This window comes from Rhodotorula paludigena (assembly GCF_050403205.1).
Source record: "Rhodotorula paludigena JCM10292 DNA, Rt_paludigena_JCM10292v1_ctg12, whole genome shotgun sequence".
In the NCBI taxonomy this organism is placed as follows: domain Eukaryota; kingdom Fungi; phylum Basidiomycota; class Microbotryomycetes; order Sporidiobolales; family Sporidiobolaceae; genus Rhodotorula; species Rhodotorula paludigena.
The window spans coordinates 294,857-321,268 of record NW_027481446.1 but is presented as its reverse complement, the minus strand read 5'-3'; the positions used below and the strand labels follow the sequence as shown (position 1 = coordinate 321,268).

At 64.1% G+C, this 26,412-nt stretch overlaps 9 protein-coding genes across 9 annotated transcripts; 3 read left to right on the top strand and 6 right to left on the bottom strand.

The window, feature by feature from the left end:
• Positions 1-57: 57 nt before the first annotated feature.
• On the bottom strand, positions 58-905 carry JCM10292_001160 (uncharacterized protein; the record flags this gene model as incomplete). The annotated part of the gene is made up of 6 exons (XM_076648017.1): positions 58-164; positions 241-435; positions 495-513; positions 578-625; positions 699-733; positions 827-905. The coding sequence occupies 6 exons, from the start codon at positions 903-905 to the stop codon at positions 58-60; spliced, it is 483 nt and encodes a 160-aa protein (XP_076506526.1).
• Positions 906-2,603: 1,698 nt separating this feature from the next.
• Positions 2,604-8,604, bottom strand: RPA190 (DNA-directed RNA polymerase I core subunit RPA190; the record flags this gene model as incomplete). The annotated part of the gene is made up of 10 exons (XM_076648016.1): positions 2,604-2,831; positions 2,892-3,248; positions 3,310-5,625; positions 5,689-6,019; positions 6,078-6,349; positions 6,411-6,632; positions 6,697-7,555; positions 7,620-8,026; positions 8,083-8,242; positions 8,417-8,604. 10 exons carry the CDS (start codon positions 8,602-8,604, stop codon positions 2,604-2,606), a joined length of 5,340 nt encoding a protein of 1,779 aa, XP_076506525.1.
• A 506-nt stretch (positions 8,605-9,110) lies between these two features.
• On the top strand, positions 9,111-11,358 carry JCM10292_001158 (uncharacterized protein; the record flags this gene model as incomplete). Its single annotated transcript, XM_076648015.1, has 2 exons — positions 9,111-9,810; positions 9,872-11,358. 2 exons carry the CDS (start codon positions 9,111-9,113, stop codon positions 11,356-11,358), a joined length of 2,187 nt encoding a protein of 728 aa, XP_076506524.1.
• Positions 11,359-11,810: 452 nt separating this feature from the next.
• Positions 11,811-13,239, top strand: JCM10292_001157 (uncharacterized protein; the record flags this gene model as incomplete). Its single annotated transcript, XM_076648014.1, has 5 exons — positions 11,811-12,104; positions 12,166-12,238; positions 12,303-12,742; positions 12,807-13,022; positions 13,075-13,239. The coding sequence occupies 5 exons, from the start codon at positions 11,811-11,813 to the stop codon at positions 13,237-13,239; spliced, it is 1,188 nt and encodes a 395-aa protein (XP_076506523.1).
• A 2,210-nt stretch (positions 13,240-15,449) lies between these two features.
• Positions 15,450-17,529, bottom strand: JCM10292_001156 (uncharacterized protein; the record flags this gene model as incomplete). Its single annotated transcript, XM_076648013.1, has 9 exons — positions 15,450-15,554; positions 15,610-15,860; positions 15,924-15,968; positions 16,032-16,095; positions 16,159-16,490; positions 16,554-16,603; positions 16,671-16,842; positions 16,913-16,994; positions 17,278-17,529. 9 exons carry the CDS (start codon positions 17,527-17,529, stop codon positions 15,450-15,452), a joined length of 1,353 nt encoding a protein of 450 aa, XP_076506522.1.
• Positions 17,530-19,839: 2,310 nt separating this feature from the next.
• Positions 19,840-21,803, bottom strand: AAT2 (aspartate transaminase AAT2; the record flags this gene model as incomplete). The annotated part of the gene is made up of 8 exons (XM_076648012.1): positions 19,840-19,979; positions 20,047-20,071; positions 20,137-20,559; positions 20,628-20,881; positions 20,960-21,084; positions 21,144-21,283; positions 21,489-21,640; positions 21,764-21,803. The coding sequence occupies 8 exons, from the start codon at positions 21,801-21,803 to the stop codon at positions 19,840-19,842; spliced, it is 1,299 nt and encodes a 432-aa protein (XP_076506521.1).
• A 598-nt stretch (positions 21,804-22,401) lies between these two features.
• TMC1 (Tmc1p) lies at positions 22,402-22,996 on the bottom strand (the record flags this gene model as incomplete). Its single annotated transcript, XM_076648011.1, has 3 exons — positions 22,402-22,508; positions 22,586-22,888; positions 22,951-22,996. The coding sequence occupies 3 exons, from the start codon at positions 22,994-22,996 to the stop codon at positions 22,402-22,404; spliced, it is 456 nt and encodes a 151-aa protein (XP_076506520.1).
• Positions 22,997-23,185: 189 nt separating this feature from the next.
• Positions 23,186-23,859, top strand: JCM10292_001153 (dolichyl-diphosphooligosaccharide--protein glycosyltransferase subunit 4; the record flags this gene model as incomplete). The annotated part of the gene is made up of 2 exons (XM_076648010.1): positions 23,186-23,273; positions 23,699-23,859. 2 exons carry the CDS (start codon positions 23,186-23,188, stop codon positions 23,857-23,859), a joined length of 249 nt encoding a protein of 82 aa, XP_076506519.1.
• Positions 23,860-24,260: 401 nt separating this feature from the next.
• Positions 24,261-26,356, bottom strand: GCD10 (tRNA 1-methyladenosine methyltransferase subunit GCD10; the record flags this gene model as incomplete). Its single annotated transcript, XM_076648009.1, has 8 exons — positions 24,261-24,677; positions 24,748-24,850; positions 24,934-25,264; positions 25,345-25,553; positions 25,619-25,710; positions 25,782-25,882; positions 25,942-26,069; positions 26,139-26,356. 8 exons carry the CDS (start codon positions 26,354-26,356, stop codon positions 24,261-24,263), a joined length of 1,599 nt encoding a protein of 532 aa, XP_076506518.1.
• Between the last annotated feature and the right edge of the window lie 56 nt (positions 26,357-26,412).

Genomic DNA, 26,412 nt, shown 5'->3' with positions numbered 1-26,412 from the left:
GAGCGTGAACCGGAGTGAGGACGCAATGTCCATGTCAGGTTGTGCCGCTCATCCAAGTTACGACAGCTCTTTCCCCTGACTCCGCTGCTCGAGCCACCACCGCGTGTCCCAATTCTCAAACACCTGCTCCAGCTCTTTTGCCGCCGATTTGGGCGAGTCCGACCCTGCGCCAAACCGACCCAAGATGCCTCAGTTCCCGCTGCAGCAGGCAGCTGTCCAAGCAGAGAGAACACTGCGCACCGTGGAACCCGTTGCGCGTGTCACTCAGTCCGTACCGCGCCCGGAGCGTCTCGGGCCGCTCCCACTGCGCCTTGTACACGTGCGTCGGGCCGATCAGCGCGCGCCACCTCTGGATCGCGTCCGGCGCGCACAGTGCGAGCGCGACGAACGGGCCCGAGGTCGCGTGCTGGACGAGGCGGGGGAAGTAGAAGCGCCCTGGGAGGTGTTGCTAGGGTAAGTGAGCATGCTAGCGTATCTAAACGCAGTATTCGGACCTTGATGCTCGCCGTAGAACTGTGCAACGTCGAGTGAGGACTGAGTACGCTCGCGACTCGGAGAAAAGGAGCTTCAAACGCACTTGCTCGGCGTCTTTTGGTTGCCAGAATATCCGCTTGCTTCTAACAATCTACGAACGGGACCAGGTCAGTCCCCGAGGTGAAAAGCTTGGGATTCCTTCGAGCAGCGCGAGTGCGACGCACCTCGATACCGCTCCTCTTTATCTGCTGCATGATCTCTGCAAGTGCAGAATGTCAAGTCTTTGTCGTAAGCCATGCAATGCGGCAGCAAGGTTGACTGGATATCGAGCGGGAGACGGAGCGAAACTGACCCTGTACATGCGGCTGGTGCGCCGCCACGGAGGGCTTGATTATGCCCAGAGTGAGCTGTAGCGGGCCGTGGGTGCTCATTGCACGCCTTTCAAGCTTCTGACGAAGTGCGGAATTCGACGAGACTGGTTGAACTGATGACGAGAGGGTCGTTGACAGGCCGCTCGCAGGGCAGATGGAAACTGCCGGTAGCCGCGCTGAAGAGAGAACGCCGCGGAAGAGCAAGAAATACACGCGAAGGATGAGAAGTACGCGGAACGTGGCGATGAAAGGGGTGAAGATGGTGGTGGGCCGGGCGAACATTCGCCTCCTCGCCGGCATAGGCTGACGAGAGAACTTGAGCTTCAAGAGCTCGTCACGTGAAAGTACAAGATGTGAAGGATCTCCAACGACGAAAGACTGCTACATGCGCTGCGAGCGCCTCGCATCCCTCGACTCCTCGTGCTGCCGGCTCGACCTCTTGTACCTTGCCATGCACCCCTGACGCTGCTGCCTCGACCACCAAGCGGATGGCAAAGGGGCCTGTGCCCGCTTCGGGTGGCCGACCAACGACAATGCGCGCGGAAGGGCCGACCATGGTGTCGAAATCGCCGAAGAGCGCCGCTTCGGAAAGGAAAGCCGAAGTGGTTTCGAAGCTAGATTTGAGGAGGGCCGAGGAGTTGTTGCTGAGACCGGTTCGGTTGAAGGGTTTGTACCCGCCCTCGCACGTCTGCAGGGGGCAAGCTCTGTCAGCGAATCACGCGGCCTCCGAAGCAAACGACAAACGCAAATGTAGTCAGCGATGATGGTCAAGTGGCGGTAGTCAACGCCAATGCCGTAGACGACAAGAAGGAGTTTCAAGGCTTGCGAGGTGAACTGTGGATACACGATTGTCAGACTTTTGGGAGTTAGCGTTCAAAATTTGGGACAAGACACACCTCGAGCTCAATTCTTGATTACTAGCCTTGTCCTAGTCAGAGGTGAGATTGCCATCGGTGCGCGGCGTGACGGTCAACTGGCGCCCAAACAGCCTCACGCTTAACGCGATCCAGACTTTCGGCCCGAGATCGTTGCACGTGCGACGCCGGCGTGCGGGATCAAGTTCAGGCGGACCGTGTAGAAGCCCTAGCGCGTGTAGCGCTTGTGCCCCTTCGGGGATGGGCAGGTGCATCGTCGGCGTCTTGATGTCCTGCGTGCTGAGCCCCTGCGTCGAGCAGCATCAATGCAATGTACCTCAGTGCCGCTCCTCTCAATCCGCTGCACGCTCCATGCCAGCCCGCCGTGACAAACTCCCTCGACAGTCAGCAAAGCGGCAGGAGAGTTGCTGAAGCTCAAGCGAGAGGGAGCACACGACGCGAGGCTTCCCCTGGACATGCAACCGCCACGGCGGTCTCGGGAATGCCCAGGGAGCTATAGCGGGCCGTGAGCGCTCAGCGCAGGCCTCGAAAGCATCCGAAGAAGCGCTGCCTCCGACTCGAGACGATCAAACTGATGACAAGGCAGATGTCGACAGCACGCTCGCAGGACAGCTGGAAATCGCCAGAAGCCACGCGGTAACGATCACTGAGCGAAGCAGCAAGAGACACGGGTAATGGTGGAGGGATGCGCAAGACGTGGTAGTGAAAGAGGTGACGACGGTGTCAGTCGCGCGAATATTGATCTTCTCGCCGGCACCAATTGCCGAAAGCTCTCGCGCCTCACACGTTCGTCACCTGAACGACCAGAAGAAGATGCAAAAGATGTCCAACGACGAGAATGCTACATGCGCTACGAGCGCCTCCCCTCCCACCCCTCTTCCTCTCATGCTGCTGCCTCGACAACGGAGCGAATGGCAAAGGCGCCCGTGCCCGCCTCGGGTGGCCGACCAACGACAATGCGCGCGGAAGGGCCGACCATGGTGTCGAAATCGCCGAAGAGCGCCGCTTCGGAAAGGAAAGCCGAAGTGGTTTCGAAGCTAGATTTGAGGAGGGCCGAGGAGTTGTTGCTGAGACCGGTTCGGTTGAAGGGTTTGTACCCGCCCTCGCATGTCTGCAGGGGGCAAGCTCCGTCAGCAAGGTACGCGGCCTCCGAAGCAAACGACAACCGCACCATGTAGTCGGCAATGATGGTCAAGTGGCGGTAGTCGACGCCAATGCCGTAGACCGAGAAGACGGCCGACATCTCCTTGATGATGGACGTCCGCGCGGCCTCGACACCGTACGTGCGCAGGATCGCGCCAATGTCGTTCGTGCCCAGTCGGTTGAGGTCGACGATGCCGTAGCCGTTCTGCCACAGCTGGCGGAGGTTGACACCCTCGGTGACAGCGTTGCGCTCGGCAGCAGCGTTCGTGTTTGCAGCCTTAGCAACGAAGCAGCGGGAGATGCCGGCGACCTCGTGGACGATGGCGTTGCGGCAGACTTCCTCGACGATGCCGACGAGAAGGAGCTTCGAGGCTTGCGAGGAGAACTGTAGACACGCGATGTCAGCCGCTAGTGCCAGTGTGAAGAGACTTGGGGACGAAACGCACCTCGAGCTCGAACTCGCACCACTCGCCGTCCTCCTTGTCGAAGGTGAGCTTGTTGACGAAGCGCGACGTGCCGGGCACGCGGCGCTCGAACAGCTTCATGCGCTCGAGGCTCTCGGCCTTGGACCGCCGCGCCTGCGCCGCCGGGTCCTCGTCCTCGTCGTCCGAGCTGTCGTCGTCTTCGGCATCGCTGTCGCCGGCCGACTTGAACTTGGCCTCGAGCTCCTCCTCGGCGTCGGCGGCCGCGTCACCCTCCTCGTCCTCGTCGTCGTACGTCTGCTCGTCGTCCGCCTGCCGCCCTCGCCGCTCATCGTCGGCATCGCCATCGATCTCCTCGCCGTCTCCACGGCCGACGACGCCCGCGTCCTCCTCGCCTGCGCCGTCCTCGTCAGCACCGCTCGTCTTGCCCTTGCCGCCCTTGCGCACAGCCTTGCCCTTCATCTCGGCCGCCTCGCGCACGTTCTCCTTGTCGTTCTGCTTGATCTCCTTCGAGATGGCCTTGTCGAGCAGCGGGACGAACGTGCGCGCGATGCCGGCGAGGATCTGCTCGCTCGACACGCTGTACTCGGCCTCGTAGTCGGCGCGCGGGAACAGGTTGAGGCGGACCGTGTAGAGCTTGGAGCGCGTGTAGTTGTTGTCGCTCGTCTTGGGCGTCAGGCGCTCCTCGACGACGACGTTGTCGAGGCACTGCGAGAGCGTGAGGCGCGTCGACGACTGGCAGAACGTCTTGAGGCGCGAGTCGGACACGGCCTCGAGGATGGGCAGGTTCATCGTCGGCGTCTTGATGTCCTGCGACGCCGTCATGACGATCTCACGCAAACGCGGGATACCGAGCGTGACGTTGGCGGCACCGTGGCCGGCAAAGTGGAACGTGTTGAGCGTCATCTGCGTCGACGGCTCGCCAACACCCTGCGACGCAAGGAGACCAACCGCCTCGCCGGGCTCGACGAGACTGCGCATGTAGCGCATGTTCATGAGCGAGCGGAAGTGCTCGCCCGAGATGAGCTCGTCGCGACGGATGTGCGCGGGCCAGTCGGCCATGTCCTTCTTCTTCCGGGGGCGGAGGAACCGCTGCTTCGGGTCCTTGATGTACCCCTCGATCGCGCGCGCGTAGCGCTCCGAGATGGCGCCCGAGACGGTCGACGGCGAAGCGAGCGAGAGGACGGGCGGGTGCAGGTCGGGCTTCTTGAGCGCCTTCTTCATCGCCTCGGGGAGGACGTCGTCGAGGTCGGTCGTGCGCGCGAGCGCCTCGCGCGGCTTGTAGCGGTTGATGATCGACTGCATGTTGCGCACGGCAAACTCGAATTGCTGGAGGTGCTTCTGCTTGGTGACGTCGAGCGAGTCCTCGCCGTAGTGGAACTGCAGCACCGACTGGTCGGCATTGCGCACCGTGTGGTCGTAGTGCACGCGGAGGCCCTCGAGGTGCTTGATCAAGCAGCGCTGGAGGTAGCCCGAGCGCGACGTCTTGACAGCCGTGTCGATGAGACCCTCGCGACCGGCCATGCAGTGGAAGTAGTACTCCTGCGGCCGGATGCCCGTCAAGAAACGTCCGGCGACGAATCCACCGGCGCGCGGCGCCGTCTCAAAAGCCTTGAACGACGGGAGCGTCTTGCCGGAGACCATGGTCGGGACGCGGCGACCCTCGAGCGACTGCTGGCCGAGGAGGCACGAGATCTGCGACGCGTTGACGTTCGAGCCCTTGGCGCCCGAGACCGTCATGGTCTGCATGTTGTTGTGCGGGAAGGGCTTGACGAGACCATTGGGCAGGCACGTCTTGATGAGCTGCGTCGTGACCTGGTTCGTCTCGCCCTCAACCGTCGCATCGAGCCCGGCGAGCTTGTAGTCGTCGCGGAGGATCTCTTCGAGGCGGGCGCGGAGGTCGTCGGCCGTCGCCGGGTCGGCACGGTCGGCCGCACTGAGGCCGGTGTAGTCGAGCGCGGCAGACAGGCCCTTGTCGTTGACGGTCTGGAGCATGCGGCGGCGGTCGTGGTTGCCCTTGGCGGTGAGGATGAGGTCGTCCATGCGGCACGAGAAGGCGCGACTCTGGAGGAACTTGGTGAGGAGGCGCGAGAGGATCGACAGGAGCTTGCCGGCAACGGTCGCGCCGTACAGCTCGAAGACCGAGTGCACAAGACCGTACGCCGAGGCACCGATCTGCGCCTTGTCGATGATGCCGGTGAGCATGTCGCCGTCGTGCACGATGACCTCGCCCTCCTCGGCGCCGAGCGTGCCCCACTGCGCGCCGGGCACCTTGCCCTTCGACGAGAAGTGAATGCCGCACATGTCGGGAGGCTGGATGTTGCGGAGCAACGTCGAGATCTGTGCAAGACGAGAGACGTCAGCCGATGGAGAAGCAGAGAGAATCGAAAGGACAGTACGCACGACCTGCTTGCCCGTCCACAACGGCTGCGGCTTCCACACGGTCGGCGGCAACGTCTTGACCGTCCCCTCGCCCGTGTAGTCGCCCTCGGGGCGCAGTGCGCCGTAGATGAGCTGGTAATACTGCTCGCGCGTGAAGAACGTGTCCTTGTTGGTGAGCCAAACGCCGGCGACGACGTGGTCCTGGATCAGACCGCGCAGCGGGTTGCCCGACGTCGGCACGAGATACTGGTTGTCCGTGTTGGCGATCATGCGCGCCTCGGCCTGCGCCGTGAGCGACTGCGGGAAATGCATGTTCATCTCGTCGCCGTCAAAGTCGGCGTTGTACGAGTTGCTGCGGTCGCAGAACGAGTCAGCTTGAGCGGGTCTCGGACGCAGCGGGACGGGCGCACCAGTTGGCGTAGTGCATGCGGATAGTCTTCTCGCCCTTGAGCACCTTGACGCGGTGGCACATCATACTCGGCTTGTGCAGCGTCGGCTGACGGTTGAGAATGACGATGTCGCCGTCCTGCAGGTGGCGGTACACCTTGCGGTTGATCTGCTGCGTCCGCGTAGGCGGGAGGCCGACGTCGGGGCGCGAAGACGCTGCAAGACGCGGTGCGATGGTCTCCGGTGCGAAGAGCTTGGCCGCCTCGGCCTGGCGCTGCTCGAGCGACATGCGATCCTGCGGGTCGAGTCGGCGTGAGACACGCTGATGAGATCTACTGGGCGAGAGAGGGACATACGAGTGACAGAAGCGTGCCGTCCTCCATCTGAATGAAGCTCGCGCCCGGGTGCTGGTGCGGGCCATTGATGACCATCTTGCGCAGCTCGTGAAGGTTGTGACGCGTGACGGGCTCGGGGAACGTGAGCTTGCGCGCAAAGACGGGCGGGACGCCAATCTCGTTCGTCTCAATGTTGACATCGGGCGAGATGACGGAGCGCGCGGCGTAGTTGACACGCTTGCCCTGCGAGCCGGATCCCTCGTCAGCAGAGCTCACGTGAGTGAGCGAAACGGGATGAGAGACGCGCCATCATGTTCTTGCGGAAGAGACCCTCCTTCTTCTCGAGGAGCTGCTTGACACCAGGCGTCGGGAGCTTGCCCTGCTTGACGGGCGCCGGGTTCTTGCCCGAGTCCATCATCGAGTTGACGGTGACCTGGAGGTCGATCAGCGCCTCGTACAGCTGGGTCGTGTACGTCGCGGGCGCGTAGCGGGGCTTGCCGTCGCGGAGGAACTCTTCCGCCTCGGGGTTCTGCTGGAACCGGAGCAGGCGCTCGTTGAGGTCCTGCACGACGATCGTCTGCCGCAGGATCTGGTTCAAGAGCTGGTTCTGCGGGTTCTCAAACACCTGGTCGCCCATCGTCGCCGCGGGCCGGAACCGCGAAGGCGGGACCGACACGACGTCCATGAAGAAGATGTCGGCGCTCGCGTGCGGCTTGCCCGACGCCGACGTCGTGCCGGGGATGCGCGCCGCCGACGCGCGCGCGAGCGGGCCGTGCGGCGCGTAGATGAGCGTGACGAGGTGCTGCTCGTTGACGAACAGGCGGCGCAGGTGCGCGCGCACCTCGTCCGGCGTCACGATGCGCTCGGTCTGGCGGCCGCGCGTAAAGTCGGCCTCGTCGGCGTCCTCCTCCTCCTCGGCCGCGCCATCCACCTCCATCGCGTTGTCCTCCTCGGCGTCCGAGTCGTCGTCCGATGCGCCGTCGACGTCCATCCCATTCGCCTTTTTGCCGTTCGACGCCTTCTTCGCGCCCGCAGCGGCGAGGCGCTCGTCGGTAAGGACGTTGGGGCGCTTAATGCCGAGCGCCGAGTGCGCCGCCTTCTGCTTGGCGACGAGCGAGTACTCGAGGATCTTGGTGTGGCCCTCCTTGCGGTAGCGGTGAGCGTGACTGTGTGAGCGATGCGTCAGTACGATGGGGCGAAAGGGCGGAGGAAGGACGAGCGGCGACGCACGCTCCGCAGTGCTCGCAGCGCCTCTTGGTTCCGAGGCTCTTCAAGAACTGGCTGATGACCCTCCTCCGGACATCAAAGACGCTCCCGCTCTCCTTGTACTCGTCGCGGCCCTTGTGCCCCTGCCCCTGGCCCGCGCCGACCTGCTTGCCCTTGCTCGCGGCGCGCACCTGCTGCGCGACAAACTGGTCGAGGCGCGCGCGGAACTCGTCGAGCGACTCGTCGGTCGACTCGCCCGCGTCGGCGTCCTCGATGTTGTCGTTGCCGGCGGTCGCGGCGCGCTGCTTGGCCGCGGCGGCGGCTTTCGCCTTGGAGACGGGCGCCGGGCCCTGGAAGACGGCGTCGAGCTCGAGGGCGGCGGTCGCGAGACCGTGCTCGAGGAGGGTCAGGCGTGCGATCTGCTTGTAGAGCTGTGGGCGAGACGGCGTCAGTCGGGCGCAGGTGGCGGTCTCGAAATTGAACGCACCTGGACGTCGTTGACGAGGAAGCGGTGGCAGTAGGTGCAGCAGCCGCGGAGGAGCTGGAAGGCCTGGACCAGGTAAAGCGGGTGGAAGACGGGAGAGGGGAGGTCGATGTGGCCAAAGTGGCCGGGGCAGTCGAACGAGGTCAACTTGCAGGTGGTGCAGCTGCGGGAGGGGAAGCGTGAGCGGGTTCATTCGAGGGTGGCATCTATTACCGGGGCACAGCACGCGTCCACAGCTGTGCTCGAGCTCGTGCAAGTGCCAGGCGAGCCTTTGCTGCCTTGCAGCCTCGAGACCACCTCGTCGACGGGCATGTTGAGGAGGGGGTGGTGTACTCACACGTCGCCCCTGCCGAGCGGGCCGAAAGCGGGGTCGTACAGTCCGCCATCGGTGGGGTGGTTGAGGTTGTCGAACAGGACCGGGTTGACGACGCGCTTGACCGAGATGGAGCGGACGTCGGGCGCATGCAAGTAGGAGAACGAGAGCGTCGCGACCTGCGACGCGACGGGCTGGGCGATGTCGGCCATGCTGAGTGCGCTCGTGCAGTCGCTGGACCAGCACCCGTCCTGCTCAGACTAGACTAGAGCCGGCGCGCGAGAGGAGTGCCGCGCTGAGGGAGACGCTGCTGAGCTCGACAGACGCTCGCACGGGTCGCAGCTCGCGCGAGAGCTCGAGTGCGAGGGTGCGCTGGGGCCGTGTGCGCCTGTGCAGGCTGCTCTCTGGCTGTGGCACGCGCTCGTGCGGTGCGGTGCGCCGAGACCGTGTCGAGCACGGTTGCGCTTCCCCCGCCCCGCCCTCGCCCTCGGCTCGCTTTTCCGAGACACGGCGCACCGTAAACTGGCTTGGGAGAGCTGAAATGGGGTTACACAAACTACAAGATGCACTCGCAGATTCATTACAAGCATCTGCACCCTCGCAGGCAGAGTGCGGGTCGAGGGATCGCCCGTGTTCGCTCACGCCTCGTCGCAGTCGGGTCGCCCGTGTTCTTCCCGCTCCGCCGCACGCAGTCGGGCGAGGCAAGGGCTGTGCAGGGATGGCACCCGCTCACGACGCGTCTCCGTCGTACTGCATCCCCGTCGCATCCGCAGCGGCGTCGGCGTCGTCCCACTCGCACCGCCTCGGACCGTCGAGTGCCGCCAGCAGCGCCCTCGCGTCGTCCCGCCCGCGCACGAGGAGGGCAGGCGCGCACGCAGGCAGTGCCAGCGGTGCCGTGCACGCCTACTCGCACGACGCAGCGACGTGGCTCACCGCCCGTGTCGGGAGGACGGGCCTGCGCAGGTGGATGCTCGTCACCCTCGTCAGCTTCGGCGCCGCCTTCCTGTGGTCCAGCTCGGCCTCGAGTCCAGACGCAGGAGCACCGCAGGCCAACTCGTGGTGGAGCGCGCTCGCTGGATCCCGCGCGCGAGGAGGGCCCGACCCGGACGCTGTCCCCGTCGTCGACCGCACGGCCCTCGAGAAGCTCCGCCTGCTCGAGATCCACTTCGGCGCAGACGAGGACGACCCCGCCCTCGACGCGCACGACGACCTCGAGCCCGCCGCGCGCTACCCGGCGCAGCGCAAGCGCCCGCACGACCTCGACCGCCCGCCGCTCGTCGTCGACATTCCCGAGTGGGTCAAGCCCAACCCGTCCGCGCCGCCACTACCCGACAAGGTCCCCGCCGACGTGCTCGATGCCGAAGTCTGCGGCGCACAGGAGGGCCAGCGCTGCCAGTTCCTCATCCCGGCTTGGCTAGGTGCGTACTTCTGTTTTCCCCTCTTCGACTTTTGCAGCTCGCTGACGCTCCTGCACCTCAGGCGAGCAAGAGACCAAGGCGCAGCAGCACCTGTACCAGCTCGGACTTCTCGCTCTCGCCCTGAATCGCACCCTCGTCCTGCCCAACGTTTCTCGCTCCCGTCTCGGAACCTGCTACAAGAACCCGTTCGCATTCTACTACTCTGAAGACTCGCTCTCGGATCTCGGCATTCCGACCATCTCGCAGGACGACTTTGTCGCCTGGACGCTGCAGCGCGACCCACCGCCGTCTGCGCAGGTCGTCACCATGGCGAACGCCAAAGCGACCTACTCTGCGGGTGCCATCGAGATCGACTCTGCGTCCGACCCGACGGCCGTCCCGACCAAGCCGAACCGCAACCTGTGCCTGCGCGCGCCGCGCACCCGCCTCGACTTTTCCGGCCACTCGCCGCTCGCCATGTTCCCGCCCGAGGGCTACCACCGCTCCGAGTCCGGCCGGCTCGGCTTCGGCGAGAGCGTGATCAACACGCTGCGCTCGCGCGAGGTCGGGTCCAAGTCGTCGCGCGCGTCGAGCCTGCGCGACGCGGCCTTTGTCCTCCCCGACGTCCTCGCGTTCAACTACGAGCTGCGGTTCCCGATCCTCTCGCCGGCCGTCGCCGCGTCGTTCGCACCCTCGCTCGACATGGACCCGCCCGACGCGTTCGCCCACTTCCCCTACGCCGACACGTGGACGCAGCTCGCCGACGTCCTCGCGGCGCGCCTCTCGCCGTTCGTCGCGATCCACTGGCGCACCGAGACGCTCACGCCCGACAACCTCGCGCCGTGCGCCTCGTCGCTGCTGCACAAGCTCGCGGCGCTCAAGCGCCAGTACCCGTCGCTCGGCGCCGTCTACCTCGCAACCGACTACCCGATCGAGTCGCTCGACCCGTCCTTTTCGCCCGCGGGCACGGCGGGCGAGGTCGCGCACTCAGGCACCTTTGCCAAAGTCGTCACGGAGCAGCACCACGCCGCGATGCGCCGCTTCCTACGCGACTTTGCAAAGACGTTCAGCCAGGGCCAGCTCCGCCTCACGACCTTCTCCAAGGAGCAGGCGCTTCTCGCTGACGCGCTCGCCGCCGGCGACGAGACGGCGCTCCCGCTCGAGCTGCTCGAGCGCCTGACGAACCTCACCGCGCCGCTCTCACCGGCAACCGGTACGGGCCTATCCGCCACAAGCAGCGACAGCTCGCCGCTGCTCTCGCTCGGCGCGCTCGACAGCGGCCTGTACGGCATCCTCGACAAGCTCGTCGCGACGCGCGCCGAGGTGTTCCTCACGGGCGTCCCCGGCGCCGGCTCGTCGACCAAGGGCGCGTGCGCCAAGCTGTCGAGCTTTACGACGCAGCTCGTCGGCGCGCGCGAGGAGCGCCGCAGGGCGCAGCGCGTCGAGGATGGGCTCGCGGACGACGAGGGCGCGGCGGCCGGCGGTGGGGCGGGCTGGGCGGACGAGGAGGGCGAGAGGGGCAGGCTGTGGAACACGGTGACGCACTTTTCGCTCAACGGCGACGACTGAGCAGGTGCATGCGGGCGGATGCGGCGCCGGTCGCTCGCTTTCTTGGGGATAAAGACTCACAGACACTGGATTTTCTCCCTCTCGCACTATTCCCTCTCATTTTGCGTGATCCCCTCGACTTTGCTCTGCTCCCGTCATCGTCAACGCCTCGGCTCGCATTGCCCGTTCGTTTTTTCGCATGACTGTTTTCATGCTTGAAGAGAGAGGAAGCAAGACCGGCGCGCGACAAGAGCCCACGCGCCGTTGAGCAAGACGTAATTGTAACATGCAAGCCGCAACACGATCAACCTGATCAGATTCAAATCGAACAATTGCCAAGTCGCCTAAGGTTCGACTACTGTCTACTTCGCCCTCCTCTCTGTTTCCCACTCTGCGCCCTAGCGGTCAGCGCCTGTGCTACCCTTCGCCTGTGCTACCCTGTGCTACCCTGCGCCTGCTTTGTCTTGCTGTCCATGGACGCCGACACCGTCTCGGTCGTTTCCTTAGCCAACGACAGCCCTCTGACTAAGAGGCTCGTCAGCCTACTTCCGCACCCGTACGACCCGTGTCGGTACAGCAATTCTGTTCGGACTGTGCTTCAGCCTGACAAGAACGTCACCGAGATCTCCTGGAAGGAAGCCGCGGCGGTCCCCTGTCTCGGGCTCGACCAGAGCGAGAAGCCCGTCAAGCGCTGCGCGGTCCAAGGTGGCCAAGGGTGGGTGCTGTACATGGCACACGTTGTGCCGAAGCGTACGCAGGCCCGCCAGGTAGGCTGCACGCCGATTTCTGACGGAGTCGGTTCTCATTGACAGTCGCTGGCTCGTGCAGTTCGAGGCGCTGATCCGCGCTGGAGCCGTGCCGTCATGGGCGCACCACGATCTTCCAGCAAACAAGTTCCCGCGTCAGTGGCACAGCCAAGAAGTCTCTTTCGACACCCAACCGCTGACTCGAGACCTGTGGCGCAGTCTGCGCGACGCAGCACAACGCACTCGACAAGCTCGAGATGCACTTTCTGCCCGACACGTCGTCGCTTCTTGCGCGCCTTGCGTGCGCCGTTGTTCACGCATACAACCGCGCGCAGGCCGATGCTGCGGCTCGCCCCCCTTTCCACCCCTCGTTCGACGACTTCTACGCCAAGCTAGAGGCCGAAGCGGCCATCGCTCGCCCTGTCTACTCCTACACCTGCACGTTCCACTCTTTCAACTATATCGACACTGTCACAGCCGAAACGACCCTCTACAGCACCGGTCGTGACCGGTACGAGGTTCTGCCGGCCCGCTCACTGATGCCAATCGCGACGGTGCCCATCCGCCTTCCGTGCTCGATGAACCTTCTTGTCTACGCCATGGCCGGGCGTCTGGCACTTGACAATCCAGCGCCGCAAGAGGTTCAAAAGGCAACGCAGGTAAGCAGCATCTTGCTCTCTCTCTCGCGCTTCTTCCACGCTTATTCTTCTTTGCCCTGCGCAGAACGCCAACGAACTCTGCCGCTTCCTCAAGAGCATCTGGCACATGCGCGAGGGCGACGACGACGAGCTCCGCCAGCTCATTGAGCATCTCAAGATCTTCGTGCAGGACAACTTTCCTGCCTCGCCCTTCTCTAACTTCATCTGCCATCCAGAGCAGACCTCCTTTGCTCAAATCCTCGCTGTGCCCCGCCCCGGCCCTGTCTCGTCGATTGACAGCGTAACCATCCTCACCGACCCGGCGGCGCAACGCCACGCTCGCTTCCTCACAGGTCAATTCTCCGACGCCCTTGATTCTTGAGGAAGGCGACGAGCTCAGCTGGGCTGAAGCCGGTGATGAGGAGATCTGGCAGCCTGTGCAGCAGACCGAGGAGGAGCGCGCGGCCAAGGTCGCCGCTTGGCAGCAGGCACAGGTTACCCTTGCAGCAGCGCCCTGAAATAATCAGCGTCTGAACTTGCCTTTTTTGCTCCTCCACCTCGCAAGTACATAGCCCTCCTTGTTTGTTGCGTCAACACTTTGCAGGAATTCTCCGGTTCTCGGTCCTCCGGCGTGACGAGCATTGTCTGAGACCGTCGTCCGTGTCTCACGCCCACTCGTGTGGAGCAAGGAAGCGCAGGGCAAAGACTCGAGGCGACGCGTCCGCCTGCAAGGGCGTCCGCGGCTTGTCCGACTCGCTGTCTCCTTTCCGCCCTGCGTAGGGGGGCTAGATAGGGAACGCTGTGCTCATTCGCGAGTCCTCAGGCCGCCGCAGAGGAGTGGCATGGGCCAGAAACGGCGGATTTAACCGGCTTGCGCTGGCCTTCTCAAGTTGCGCACTTTCGCTTGCTTCTTTCCCTCTTGCCGTGGATGGGCGGTGAGCACCAAAGAACAGTATGGAGAGCTCTTAAAAGTGTAGTGTACAGCACGCTCGCCCGATCACGCCCGCATGAGAGCGGAACGTGCAGGTCCTACTCGTTGTCTGTGTCGGAGTTCACGCCCACCTTGCGTTGAGCGAATCCAGACTTGCCGAGACTGCGCGGGGAGGTGTTGCGGCGAGCTCTTGTCGCTTTGTGACGAGTGCGACCACCACTGTGCTGCGGCCGGCTGCGCAAGCGACAAGAAGCAATTGGTTCAGGCGGCTCATGTCACAGGTACCAGCGAGAGCGAGACGGACGTTGTCTTGTCGTGCCTTCGCAAGGCCATCTCGTTTTGCCGTGCTCCGCGAGCAGCTTCGTTCCTTTCGGCAGCCCTGCGCGCGTGTATGAGCGTCGTTGATTCTTCCCAGCGCAAGCTGTAGAAGTCTCGAGACGCACTCTTTTCTCAGCCAGGTATGATAGTCGTCGTCAAGTGGACTTTCGGCCCTGCTAGTCCGCCTGCTCGGATAAGAATGAGCAGAGTGAGAACAGCAAAGGTAGATTCGCACCTCTCGTCCTGTCCTTGCAAAGCACTGTCAAGGCCGAAGATCTCAGTGTGCGGCCGCCCATCGTGGTGATGATGGTGCTGATGCGGGGCCGGAGAATCAGTCAGTCATGTGGTGCTCGCGCAGCAAGAATCTTACCGGGTTCTCGCCGCCTCGGTTGGTGGAGCCGGAAACCACAGGAGACGCCGTCCTTGCCAAGGGATCATCTCTCCAGCTGTACAGAGAGATGAAACGACAATCAGCGAAGTGAACTTGTCTGCCTCTCCATACCCTCGCAGTAGCGTACTCCCGGGCTCGCGGCTGGTCAGTTCCGCCAAAGACACCGCTCTCGAGCGCGGCCGGGTCGATCAGTCGACGTGGTTGATGTGGTCGCGGTCTTGACCAAAGGAGCAGAACGTCAGGGTAGATAGCAGAGCGGGCGGGAAATTGACAGAACGCACCGTGGCGCTGGCTCGTGTGCGCCGTCAAGGTGCTCAGCACTGCTTGCGCTTTTCTCAGCGGGATCACGCTGCAGACGTTCCCCGGGAGCCAAACGGCTGAAGTTGGGGACGGGGCTGAAGTTGGGGATGGTCCCGGGGCTCGGACTGTTCGGTAGCAGCAAGCGTCATTCGCGCCGTACGTTGCTCGTCGTCGGCAAAGGCAGATCGTACAAGTTGAAGTCGGTCAGATCGATTGAGCTGTGGCTGCATTCGTTGCAACACCCGCCGCAGACGATCAGTCAGAGGAGCCTGCGCAGGCGGTCGCGGACGGCGAGCGTCTGCGCCGAAGCGGCCGAACTGGACGCACTTGGAGCGCGGAACCGACTCATGCGAGGGACGTGGAGACGCCATACGGACTCGAACAGAAGCAAGAGTGTAGCACAGGAAGGAAAGCAGGAGCTGCTGAGATTCCGGTCACCTCGCTCGGCCCATCCGGCGGCGTCCGTTGCTTTACTCAACGTTCGGCCGTTGTCGCAAACGCCTCCGCGGCGGGTCCGTCGGCTGAGACAAAATTACGTGTTGCAGGAGAGAGCCACGAGATACGCGGATAAGGGGGGCAAGAGCGTGGAGTGGAAAGGAGACGAGAGCGTCGATATCGGCTATGTGGACGAGCCAGAGCGAGACATAACGAGTGCGGAAGAGGCATGAGGCAGGCGATTAGGCGGAAGAGAGGGCGGGCGGGTACTGAGAGCACATAAGGGGAATAGCAAGCGAGCGAGTGGGTATGCGAGGGGATCGGGCGAGAGACTCGGAGGGAGAGGAGAGCGATTAGGCCGTCGCAATGACGGCGGGAGTAGCGGCGGTCGTCTCGTCCTTCTTGGTCTCGGCGTCCTTGGCGAGCTCCTCGGCGGGAGCGTCGACCGGCGCGACGACCTGTTGGGGATGGATCAGTCGCGCACGAGAGAGAAGCGGTGGGAGAACGACAAACCTCCTCCTTCTTCGCCTCGTCGGCTGCGACAGGCTCCTCAGCCTTGATCGGCTCGTTGAGCTTGAGCGGCTCCTCGAACTTGGCCGTCTCGACGGGAGCAGGCTCGTCAGCCTTCTTGTCCTCGACAGGCGCCGCCGACTCGAGCTTCGACTCGTCTACCTTGGTCTCGATCTTGGGCGCCTCCTCCGACGTCGACGGGACAGGGGAGGCGTCCTTGGCGTACTCGTCGGCAGCGGGGACGACGTCCTTCTCTGCGGTCGATTGAAGGGCAGTCAGTCGTGTTCAAGCTGGCGCAGTGGCGCGACACGACGAACCCTTCTTCTCCTTCTTCGGCGAGCTGAGGAGCGCGCCAACCTTGGCTGAGGAGCAAGGAAGTCGGTCAGTATGCTCGCGAAATCGATGAGCAAGACCGTGCAGCGCACCGGACAGACGGCGCGAGAGCTTGCCGAGGTCGCGCTTCGGCGCCGCCTTGTCTTCCGTCTTGGTCTGCGGAAAAGTCGCTCCCGTCAGCTCGCGAGCAGGTAGACAAGGAGGAGCAGGCAAACGCACCGCCTCGTCGAACTTGATCTCGTCGCCCTTCTTCTCCTCGGCCGCAGCGGCGGTCTCCTCAGTCGGCGCCGCCTCGGCGGCTTCGACAGGCTTGACAGACGTGGCAGCCTCTTCAATATGCGCCGGAGTCGGCTCGTCGATCGGCGCCGGGATGGGCTCGATGACCTGCGGGATGGGCGCGGCGGCCGACGCGGCGGCCTCCTTGGCCGCAACGGCCTCGGGGGCGGTCGTCGCGCTCGCCTCGGCAGAGACGGGCGCATCCGTCTCGGTGGCGGCAGCGGCGGGGGAAGCCTCGACGACCGGCTCCGCCTTCTCCTCCGTCGGAGTCTTGGCTGCGACACAAGCACGATGCACGTCAGTGATCGCTTCGAGGTGATTGGGGGTAGACAGTTTACCCTTCTTCTCCTTCTTGTGGTGCTCCTTCTCGCCGAAGAACGACTTGACCCTGCGAGCCAGCGCGCAGTTCCTGTCAGCACCGTCTGAGTGCCTGGCGCATCAAGACAGGAGCGCACTTGTCGAAGACACCCGGGCTCTTGGGCTTCTTCTCCTTCTTGTGCTCGTCCTTCTTGTCCTCCTCGACGGCAGCAGCGGCAGTGCCCTCCTCGGTCGCAGCAGCAGTGGCGGGCGCGTCCTCCGCCTTGGCGACAGCGGGAGTCTCGGTCGTCTCAGCGGGTTCGATGGGAGCTGCTAGCGCGCATTCCGATTGAAATCAGTGTCTGAAGTAACCGAGGGAGAGTATCAGGCGGCGACGAACCCTTCTCTGCGGCGGGGACGGTCGCAGCCGCCGCTTCCTTGACCGGGTCGGCCTGCTCGGTCGTCGGCGAAGTCGGGTCCGACTGCAGGCCATGAGCATCCCTCGAGAGGTGTCAGTAGAGGTGTACGAGGTGAGCAGACCGGGGCGATGCTCCTTGACGTGCGCTCTGACCTAGCCGCAAGAGCCGCGTGAAAGCCAGCAGTCGCTGAACCAGGTCGAGTCGACGTCCTCCGACGTGCACATCCAAGCAGTACACTTCTCGTACTCAATGATGACCGGAGTCGGACAACCAGCGCGTCGGGTGAGAGAAACGATTCAAGTTGACCGAGCGAGTCGGGACCTCGCAAGCGGTGAGCGGGACGCACCTTGTCCTTGTGGAAGAGGCGGTTGCCGAGGTTGGCGAAGGGCGAGCGCTTCTTGGTGGGCGTGGCAGCGCCGTCCGCCTTGGTCGCGGGCGCAGCCGCCTCGTCGGTGGGCGCCGGGGCCTCGTCGACAGCGGCGGGAGCGGGCGTCTCGGCGGCAGCGGCGGGCGTGGGCTCGACGGGCGGGGCAGGAGTGGTCCCGGTGGGCTTGTTGGCGTCCTCGACGGGCTGGGCGGTGACGACGGGAGCGGACATCTGGACGAGGTGTGAGCGCGGGAGATGAGCATGCGACGAGGACGAGTGAGAGCTGCACGAGGGGGTGGCTACGGCTCACTGTGAGAGGTCGAGCTGGCTGCAAGAGTGCTCGGCGAGGCTAGAGAAGGGGAGGAGGAAGAGGAAGGAGCGCAAGCCTGACAGGAAGAAGCGCGCGCTCGCCTTCCCCGCGCCCGCTCCAAGTGCACGGCCCGCTCGCCTCGCGCCTCGCACCTCCTGGCCAGGTGCGCGCATCACAGGGTCCTAGCCCAGCTCGACCTGGCCCACTCGCCCAGTCACGCGCCACCTTCGCCACCACCGCCGTCAGATGCGCGTGACGCGCCGCGTTGCCGTCTCGACTGACGGCGACAACCGCGTTCGCGCGCTTTCTCGCTGTTCGCTCTCTCTCTCTCTCTCTCTCTTTCCGAGCGATTCTGGCCAGACGGAAGGGCCCGCAGCCTCTCGGGCACTGCTCGTCAGCTTCTGGATCGCGAGGCACTCGTGCAATCTGAGCGGCTCCAGGTATGCGACTCTGGCGCCGCCGTCTCCTGTCTCCCGCTCAATCCCGCTTCTGCCTACTTCGACGCGGCCGTGCTGCGCTTTCTTCAGCGGTTCTGACAGGTCCAGACAAGATGTGAATGGGCAATCGGGATACCGCTACATCCGCAGAACCGCGCTCGGCTCGAGTCTCGTTCGCCTCGTGACAACCTCGAATGCTGGTGACTTGGCCAGCGAGCGAAGCGCTGTCTGGGGCCTGCCATGGTGAGCAGATGCCCTTGAGGATCCGGAGCTCGACGGCCTCTCCGACGGCCCGGGCAGGACATAGTCGACCACGACTTCGAGGAGGAAGTAGTCCTGCTCGTTCTCGTGCCGCCCACCCGGCATCAAGTCGGGAACGCTCAATTCCCACCTGACCAAGGCTTCGCCTTGATAATCCGCCATGGATTGGCCAGCAGGAAAGAGCTGCCGCCAGACACCATCGGGGAGGCCGGGGCAATCTGCGCAGCGGCAGTCAGCCCTGCAACGCGACGTGCCAAGCGGCACAGGGTTCCGGCAGTAGAGCAAGAGCAGCTTACCTGTATGGTAGTCTCTTCCGACAAACCCCTCGACAAAGCGATTTGCGCGGAGCGGACGGCTCCATGCGTAACATGCGCGTGGACAACGAAAGCGACCGTCGGAGCAGGGAGCAGTCCAAGCGCAGGCGTAAACTTCTTCCGCTCTACTGGTGGCGTAGTTGTAATTGAGCGGAATGGCCTCGGCCCGTACGTGCAGGCGAACAGCTGAAGCAGGTGAGAGTGTTCAGTCCGGATTTCAAGAGTGATACGGTTGCGGCGGATGTCTCACCGTGGACACGAACGCCAGAATAGTGCACACTGGGCTGGCTCACCAGGTGAACGTCAGCGCCGGAGGCAAGGCGCTCGTCGCGCCATGCAGGATGGTCTGATGGAAAGCGCGGAGGCATCGCTTCCTTGGTGGCCTCTTCCGTAAAGTGCAGGCGAAAGCGAGCGATGGCCTGGCGCAAGGCGGTGCCTCTCGGCGACTCGCCAAAGCGATGACAAAGGACGGGCATGTCCAGCTGCGGAAATTTCGGCGTCAGCACGCTCATCCCGCTTCCGTTGAGATGCGCCGCGTTTACCCAATCCTCCTCAGTCCCTGCAGCCTCAGAGCGCATCAGCAAGGGCAGAGAAGAGGCAGGAGGACAACGGGCTGACGCGTTTCAAGCGACTCTGAGTGCGCATTGTGTAGCAAGTGCGCCTCCGACAGCGGCGAACGAGGTCCTGCACGTATGAGTCAATCAGTACTCCTCGACGTGCCCGAGACAGTCGAGCTAAGTACCGGCGGGCGAATCTGGGATCGGCGCGTCCGCTGGGCGGTCAAAATGGAGAGCCAGCGGGTCGACGAAGAGCTCGGGAGCGCGGGACATGGCAGACTCGAGCAATGGATATCCCGTGAAGAGAGCGAGCAGACAGAAGGACAAGTGATGAAAGCAGACGGAGCTCGCACGCTGATGCCGAGCCGGAGCAGAGCAGGAGCACCCGACATCTCCGACGGAGCGGACGAAGGCGAACAGGAGAGGGCGCCAAGGTGTCAGTGCTCGACATCGGCTCGACAAGTGGCCTGCCCACGTAAGTGTGCCCAAATGCCCAGCAGTGCGCATCAGGCTGAAACGCAAGTAGCAGCAGCAGCAGCAGCGGACGGCGGGACGGGCATGAGATCTCGAGGAGGCACGCTGTGTCGTCTGTCGGTCGTCTGTACAGGCAAGCGCTCGAGAGCGCACATCTACATCACCCTTTCGATTACCCGCTCCTTGCTCTAGAGCGTCCCGCGGATCGCCTTGTCGAAGCACTCGGCGACGTACTCGACGTTCGACTCGTTGAGGCCGGCCATCGAGATGCGCCCGTTGCCCGTCATGTAGACGTGGCCGCGCTCGACCATCGCCTTGCACTGCTCGGCTGTGGGCAGGAAGCATGCGCTCGTCAGCACAGGGCAGAAGGGGTCGCAAGAGGGAACAAGACGAACGGTTGAGGCCCGTGAAGGTGAACATCTGCGCGAACCAGCGGCTCGTCAGCTTTCCCGCACTGAGCGTGGAAAAAGGCAAGAGCAACGTACCCCGATCTGCTTGACGACGTGGTCCCACCCGTTCGGTCCGGGCGCCGGCGTCTTGTACGTGTTGACGAGCAAGTCGTGGAGCTTTTCGCGCATGGCAATGATGCGGTGCGCCATCGTCTTGATGTCGCCCTTCCACTGCTCAAACATGTCGTCGTCGTTGAGGATCATGCCGACGATGCGCGCGCCAAACGTCGGCGGGTTTGAGATCTCCTGCCGCTGCAGGACGAGGAGCTGGCTCCGCAGGCGCGCGGCACCGCCCTCGCCCTCGCCCGCGTGCGACGCGACGAGGTTCAGCGCGCCGATGCGCTCGCCGTACAGGCCCGCGTTCTTGGCGTACGACTGGCAGACGAGGAGCGGGATCGACTGCGAGACGAAATACCGCACGGCCCACGCGTCGTTGTCGAGGTCGCCCGACGCGAAGCCCTGTTCAGTGCCAGCATCGTTAGCGCCTAGAACCTCCAAGAAAAATCAACGGGAAGAGCGCAGCGCACCTGGTATGCGCAGTCGAAGAACGCGAAGTGGCCCTTCTCCTTGAAGATGGCAGCAATCTCCTCCCACTGCTCCCTCGTCGGGTCAACACCGGTCGGGTTGTGCGCGCACGCATGCAGGAGGAAGACGCTCTGCGCAGGCGCGGAGCGGAGGAAGTCGAGGAACTTGGGGAGCGCGAGCCCAATCGTCGCAGGGTCGTAGTAGGGGTAGTCGACGGGGGTGAGGCCGCAGGAGCTGAAGATCGCCTTGTGGTTCGCTGAAACACCGCGTACGATCAGCTTGGGCGACGAAGAAAAGAAGGACGAGATGAAAGGACGAGATGAAAGAAACGCACCCCATGTCGGGTTCGAGACGTAGATGACCTTTTCAGCCTGCGACTTGCCCTTGAACGGCTCGTAGAAGCGCGCGAGGAACTCTGCGCCGTAGTGGTTCGCGCCCGTTCCCGAGATCGTCTGGATCCTGCACGCTCGAAGGCCCTTTGAGCATGTGGACGGAGCCAGAAGAAGGGCAGGACGCACGAGACTACACGCCCCTCCTTGAGTGCGGGCGAGTCGGCGCCAAAGATGAGCTTGCCCGTCGCGTTGGTGAAGGCAGGCAGGCCGCCGATGGGGAGGTACTCGTGGTCGAGCGAGTCGTCGTTGGCGAGGATCTGCTTGGCCTGCGCATGCCCGACACCTCGAGAGTGTCAGCGCATTGCCTTGCTAGCATTGTGAGTCTGCACGCGACGGATCGGAGAGCCTCTAGCGGCCCGAATGCCCCGAAAAGTGGTCACCTGACCGCCTTCGCGCGTCCTCCACCCCAGCCGACATTCCGCGCCGCCTCTCGCCAGAGCACAAGGACAGGACGTGAGAAGCGGAGCGCACCTTGCGCACGACGGGGAGGACGAACGGCTTGCCGTTGTTGTCGCGGTATGCGCCGACGCCGAGGTTGACCTTCTTGTCGAACGGGTCGGCCTGGTATCCAGCGGTCAAGGCAAAGATGGCATCGGGCGGCGCGAACGGCGTAGAGTGGAACACTGTCGGGTGCTCGCGAGTTAGCTCGGTGCTCAGGAGCGCGCGAGTCGAGGTAGGGACGGGGCAGAGTGCGCGAGACGAGAGGAGACGCGAGCGAGCGATGAGGCGATGAAAGGGAAGCGCACCGTCTGCAGCGGCGGACGACGACGAGCTGGGAGCGGCCATGTGGGCAGAAACGAGGCGCAGGCGCTGCTGGGCGTCGCGAGCGGGCGAGGAGGGGGAAGAGGGCGAGCGAGAAGCGCGCATGGCCGTCGACGAGGGAAAAGGCGGGGCTCAGTGTATGCGGGGCAGCGCCGCCGGGAAGAGTCAGGAAACTCGAGGGGCAGTGCAGCACAGTGCAGCACGGCGCGGGCAGTTTAGTGCTCGTGTGTTGTCGTCGAGCGCAAGACTAGCGTGACGCGGATCTGTTTCGAGATGCCGGCGAGTGAGAAGCCTGGACCGGCGAACACCTTGCTCGTGAAAGCCGGCCTCTCGCTCCGGGCAAAAGGCGGTGTTTCGGAACGAGGATTTGCGCATTCGAGTCTACGACAGCGGCGCACAGGTAGTCTGCGTCAAACGAGCGGGGTCGGGGCAGTGTCGCAACAAACAGAGGGGGGACAAGAGACGAAAAGCGAAACGCAAGACGAGGGTGCTACAACGCGACAACGAGGGGGGGCGAGAGGGCAAACATGCGTTTAATGGAAGATCAGGTACGTGTGATGGTCGATGCGGGTGGTAGATGAGAGAAATGGTGGGTATCTTTGCGGTCGAGCGGAAGGTGGGTTTAGACGCGGGCGAGCTTCTCGGTTGGAGTCGCCTCTGCCTCGAGCTTGGTCTTGTTGGCGAGGAAGGCCTGCTCTCGGCACGTGTCGAGCTTCGGGCACTTGTGGTCTGCAGCCAGGGGTCGAGGGCGAGGTCAGCTGAGCCCGTCCTGAGAAGGCCGAAGGGGGCGGGCGCGCCGGACGCACCCTCTGCGAGACGATGCCGCGAGCAGAACGCCTGAGTGCACAGCTGGCAGTCACCGACAATGCGCACCGCCGCCTGCGAGCACCGCTCGGTCGGGCTGATCCAGCAGTTGCAGCGCTTCTTGGGCGCGCCGCCCTTGAGCCGCAGTGCAAGGCCGACGGTCGCACCGTCGGCGATGCCGTACGCCGCGAGCGAGTCGTCGCTCGTCGTGAGCTGTCGTGCGCCAAAGACGAGGCGCTGCTCGGCGATAGGGATGGCGGTGCGGTCCGCGAGAGCGAACTGGAGGTCGGAGACGGTCGAGGCCTCTGCGAGCGCGAAGGGCCTTGGGTCAGCGCGGTCTTGCGAGGGGAGAAGTCGACAGGCGCACCAAAGGGAAGCGAGTTGCCCTGGAGATCGCGGACGAAGAAGTGCATGGTGCGAGAGCTGTGACGAGGCGGGAAGGGCGATAAGGACGAACACGGGGAGCGAGCGGGGTCAAGGGAAGGTGCGCGAGCGCGATGCGTGTCAGTGAAGATGCTCAAGGTATTCGTGCGAGTGCTCAGCGTGCAGGAAAGCGTGCGATCTGGCAACATGCGCCACCCTCGAGAGGCGGGTGCTCCGTCATGACCGAGAGACGAGACCCTGTGGCGGTGCCCGACGCCGAGGCTGCCTCGCAGGCTGACCGAGGGAGTTCGAGAGCACTGACTCACGGTGTGTGCGGTGCGAGTGGGCAGGAAGGAGTGGCGGGCCGTGCGGCGAGAGGGGCGAGAGCGCGAGAGGAGGGCGAGTGAGGCGGTGCGGGTGGGCGAGGTCGTGCGAGCGTGCGCGGCGACGAGGGCGAGGTGCGGCGGAGAGGGGAAGGGCTGAGGCGCTGGAAGGAAGCTGGAGAGCAGTCGGGTGCGGTGCAAGCGGCGATCGGTGCGAACCAGTGAGGCGAGCGAAGCGACAAGTCAAGGCGAGGCCGCGCAAGCCAACTGCACGCGTACTGCGCCTCCCCGCAACCGCGCAACCCTCGCTTCTCGACGAGGAGCAATCCAGGAACTGCCATACACCGCTCACACTGCCCAAGCTAGACGAGTGCGTTCAGCACGCCGAACACGCAAAGCACGGCCTCTCACTCGCGCCCGCCCCCGCAGTGAGCGTCATCTCGGACGTCCTCCTCACCAACCTCGCCAACACGTTTGGCACGCTCGCCGTCGCCGGCATCGTCGTCTACCAGTTCCTCGAGGTCAACGCCAAGCGCGAGAACGAGCGCATCGCCCTTGCGAGCGCTCAGCAGGACCAGGCGCAGCAGTAGACGCGCGAGGTGCAAGCGCTCACCCACGTCGGCTCGCTGCTAGGCGGGTGCAGTAGTGCGCGAGCGGGGTACATGAGCTCGCGAGAGCTCAGGATGACGCGCAGCAGGTGCGCTCTCCTAGTTCATTGTCAGTTGAAGTCGACCTCACTCTCTTACCTTGCAGCTCCCTCGACTTGCCCCACCTCTGGACCTCCCGCGAAAAGCGGCCCAGCCTGTACCGCAGATACCCTCTTCCGAGTCCACGATACCCAGCCTCAGTCGTGCAGTGGCCAGTCAGATTGGCTTTGTTGTTGCAGTAATGGTAGCGAATCGTTCGCACTCGGGCTTTTGAGAGGCGAGACGACTCTCACGTCTACCTACGCTGTGGTAGTTGCTGTGGATGCAGTGCAGTCAAAACTCGTCTACGCCGCCTCCTCTGCCGGTGCAGCAACCGGCTCGACCTGCATTGCCTCGCCTTCAGTCGCCGCCTCTTCTGCGCCCTTCTCCTCCTCGTCGACCTTGGCCTTCTTCGCCGCCGGCTCGTCCTCCTTGCCCTCCTTCTTCAACTCCTTGCCCTTCTCCTCGCCCTTCTCCGCGCCCGCCTGCGCCGTTGGCGCCTTGCGCTTCGCCCTCCCCCTGCCCCCGACGCCCGCCGCGTTCGCGAGCTCGTTCTCGTACACGCGCACCATGTTGAGCACGAACCCGCCGCTCGCCATCCCCTGCATCTCGGGGTGCGTCCGCCCGGGCAGCACCTGGTACCGCCGCAGGAACGGCTCGTGGATCGTCGGCGCGAGGAGAGACGGATGCGAGCGGAACCGCTGCAGCGCGTTGAAGAGGAGCTATGGGCGCCGAGGTGTGAGCAGTCGATTCAAGTGAGAGACACAGAGAGGGCAAAGACCCGGGGCGTACGGGGAGGTGTGGAGAGTAGATCACGATGGGTGCGGACCCGCCGATGCGCGGCAGTAACCGCTCGACGACCGAGTAGGGCTCGTACTCGCTGGCGATAATGACACTGTGCGATAACGGTCAATCAAGATCAGCCGGAAGTCTCTTGTGAGAGACTGACGCGTGCGGAATGTATCGCCAGAAACGCACCCGTCAAACCCGCCCGCAAAGTACTCGTCCCGCGCCTCCTTGGCCTTGTCGAACGCGGCCTTGCGCTTCCGGAGTTTCTGCACGTCGCGCGAGTTGCGCTTGGGCGCCTTGGTCCCCGGCGGCAGCTGCTGCGCGACGCCCGCCGCGGCATCGCTCCGGTCGAGGTCGGCGAGCTCGAGCGGGAGGTCGGGCGGGGTCCACGTCGTCGAGGTCGCGGCCCAGTGCAGCGAGGCGATGGGCGCGAGGGCAGAGGCGGAGAAGTTGAACGAGTCGAGGAGGTGCAGGTCCGGAGGCGAGTCGGCGTCGTTGATCACCATGATGCGGCCTTCACCTGTGGTCAACAAACCCATGCGGGAAAGGTCAGGCATCTGTTGAAGAGGCTGCAACTCACGCATTGCTGGCAGCACGCACCTCCCATCCGCTCGACTGCCGCAGCGACAATCATGCCTCCGAGGTCCTCCACGACAAGGAGCTTGCTGCCCGGGCGTACGTTGGCCATGGCGAGCATGTTGGCGAGCGTGTCGGGTCGCAGCTCGCGTGTCCGCGAGGGCTGCTTCTCGAAGTGGTACTGCGCCAGCTCGTGCACGGTCGGCTCGAGAGGCGTGAAGAGCTGCATCCACCTGCGGGCCGCTCGACTCGTGTCAGCCGGAAAAGTCGACCGAGAGGCAGGAGTGGCAAGACGCGCTTGGCCTCCTTGCGCTTCAAGTACTTCTCCTTCGAGTACTCGGTCTTGAGCTCGTACGACTTGTGCTCCTCAATCTGCTTCTGGATGATCTCCTGCAAGGGTCGAAATGCAGCATTAGCCCAGTGTGGAGTCGGCGGTGCTCGGGGAGCAGTCTGCGACGCACCCTGCCGCTGAGGCCGCTCTCCTTCAGCGCCTTGATGTCGACGAAAGAGAGCGTCTGCGCTCCCGCCGACGTGATGAACTCGTTGTTGGCGGCCGTCTCTTCTGCTCACAGCCACGAGAGTCAGCTGTGGTCCCCTCTGAGCAGGGAAAGCAGGGCGCACCGATTTCGTTCAGGGTTGCCTGGAGTACGGAGAGCTTGCCGTCTTCGCCAATCTCGTACGTGTGGCCGTACGGCCTGCCGATGAGCTCCCTGCCCTTGAACGTGCCATACTTGCCGAGCCCGACAGTCCTGTAGGTGCGAATCGAGGTGAGGCAACTTTCTGGAGAGAAGGCAAAGCAGAGCGAGCGAGAGACGGACCCGTTTGGGGTGATTTTGACGGGCTTGAGGATGCCCGAGGGGAGCTTTAGGAGGACGTTGTCCCCGTCGCGGACAAAGGCGCGCTCTGTACGGGCGAGGAGCGCGTCGTCGACGGGAGCGAGCGATGAAGCGTCGAGGGCGGCGTCTGGCGCGGGTGCAGCGCTAGTCGAGGCTGCGGGAGCGGGAGCGGGTGCAGTGGCCTCTGCTGCGTCTGTCATGCTCGAACAAGAAGCTCCTCGCGGCGGAGGACGACGCGGTGCAGAGCAGACACTCG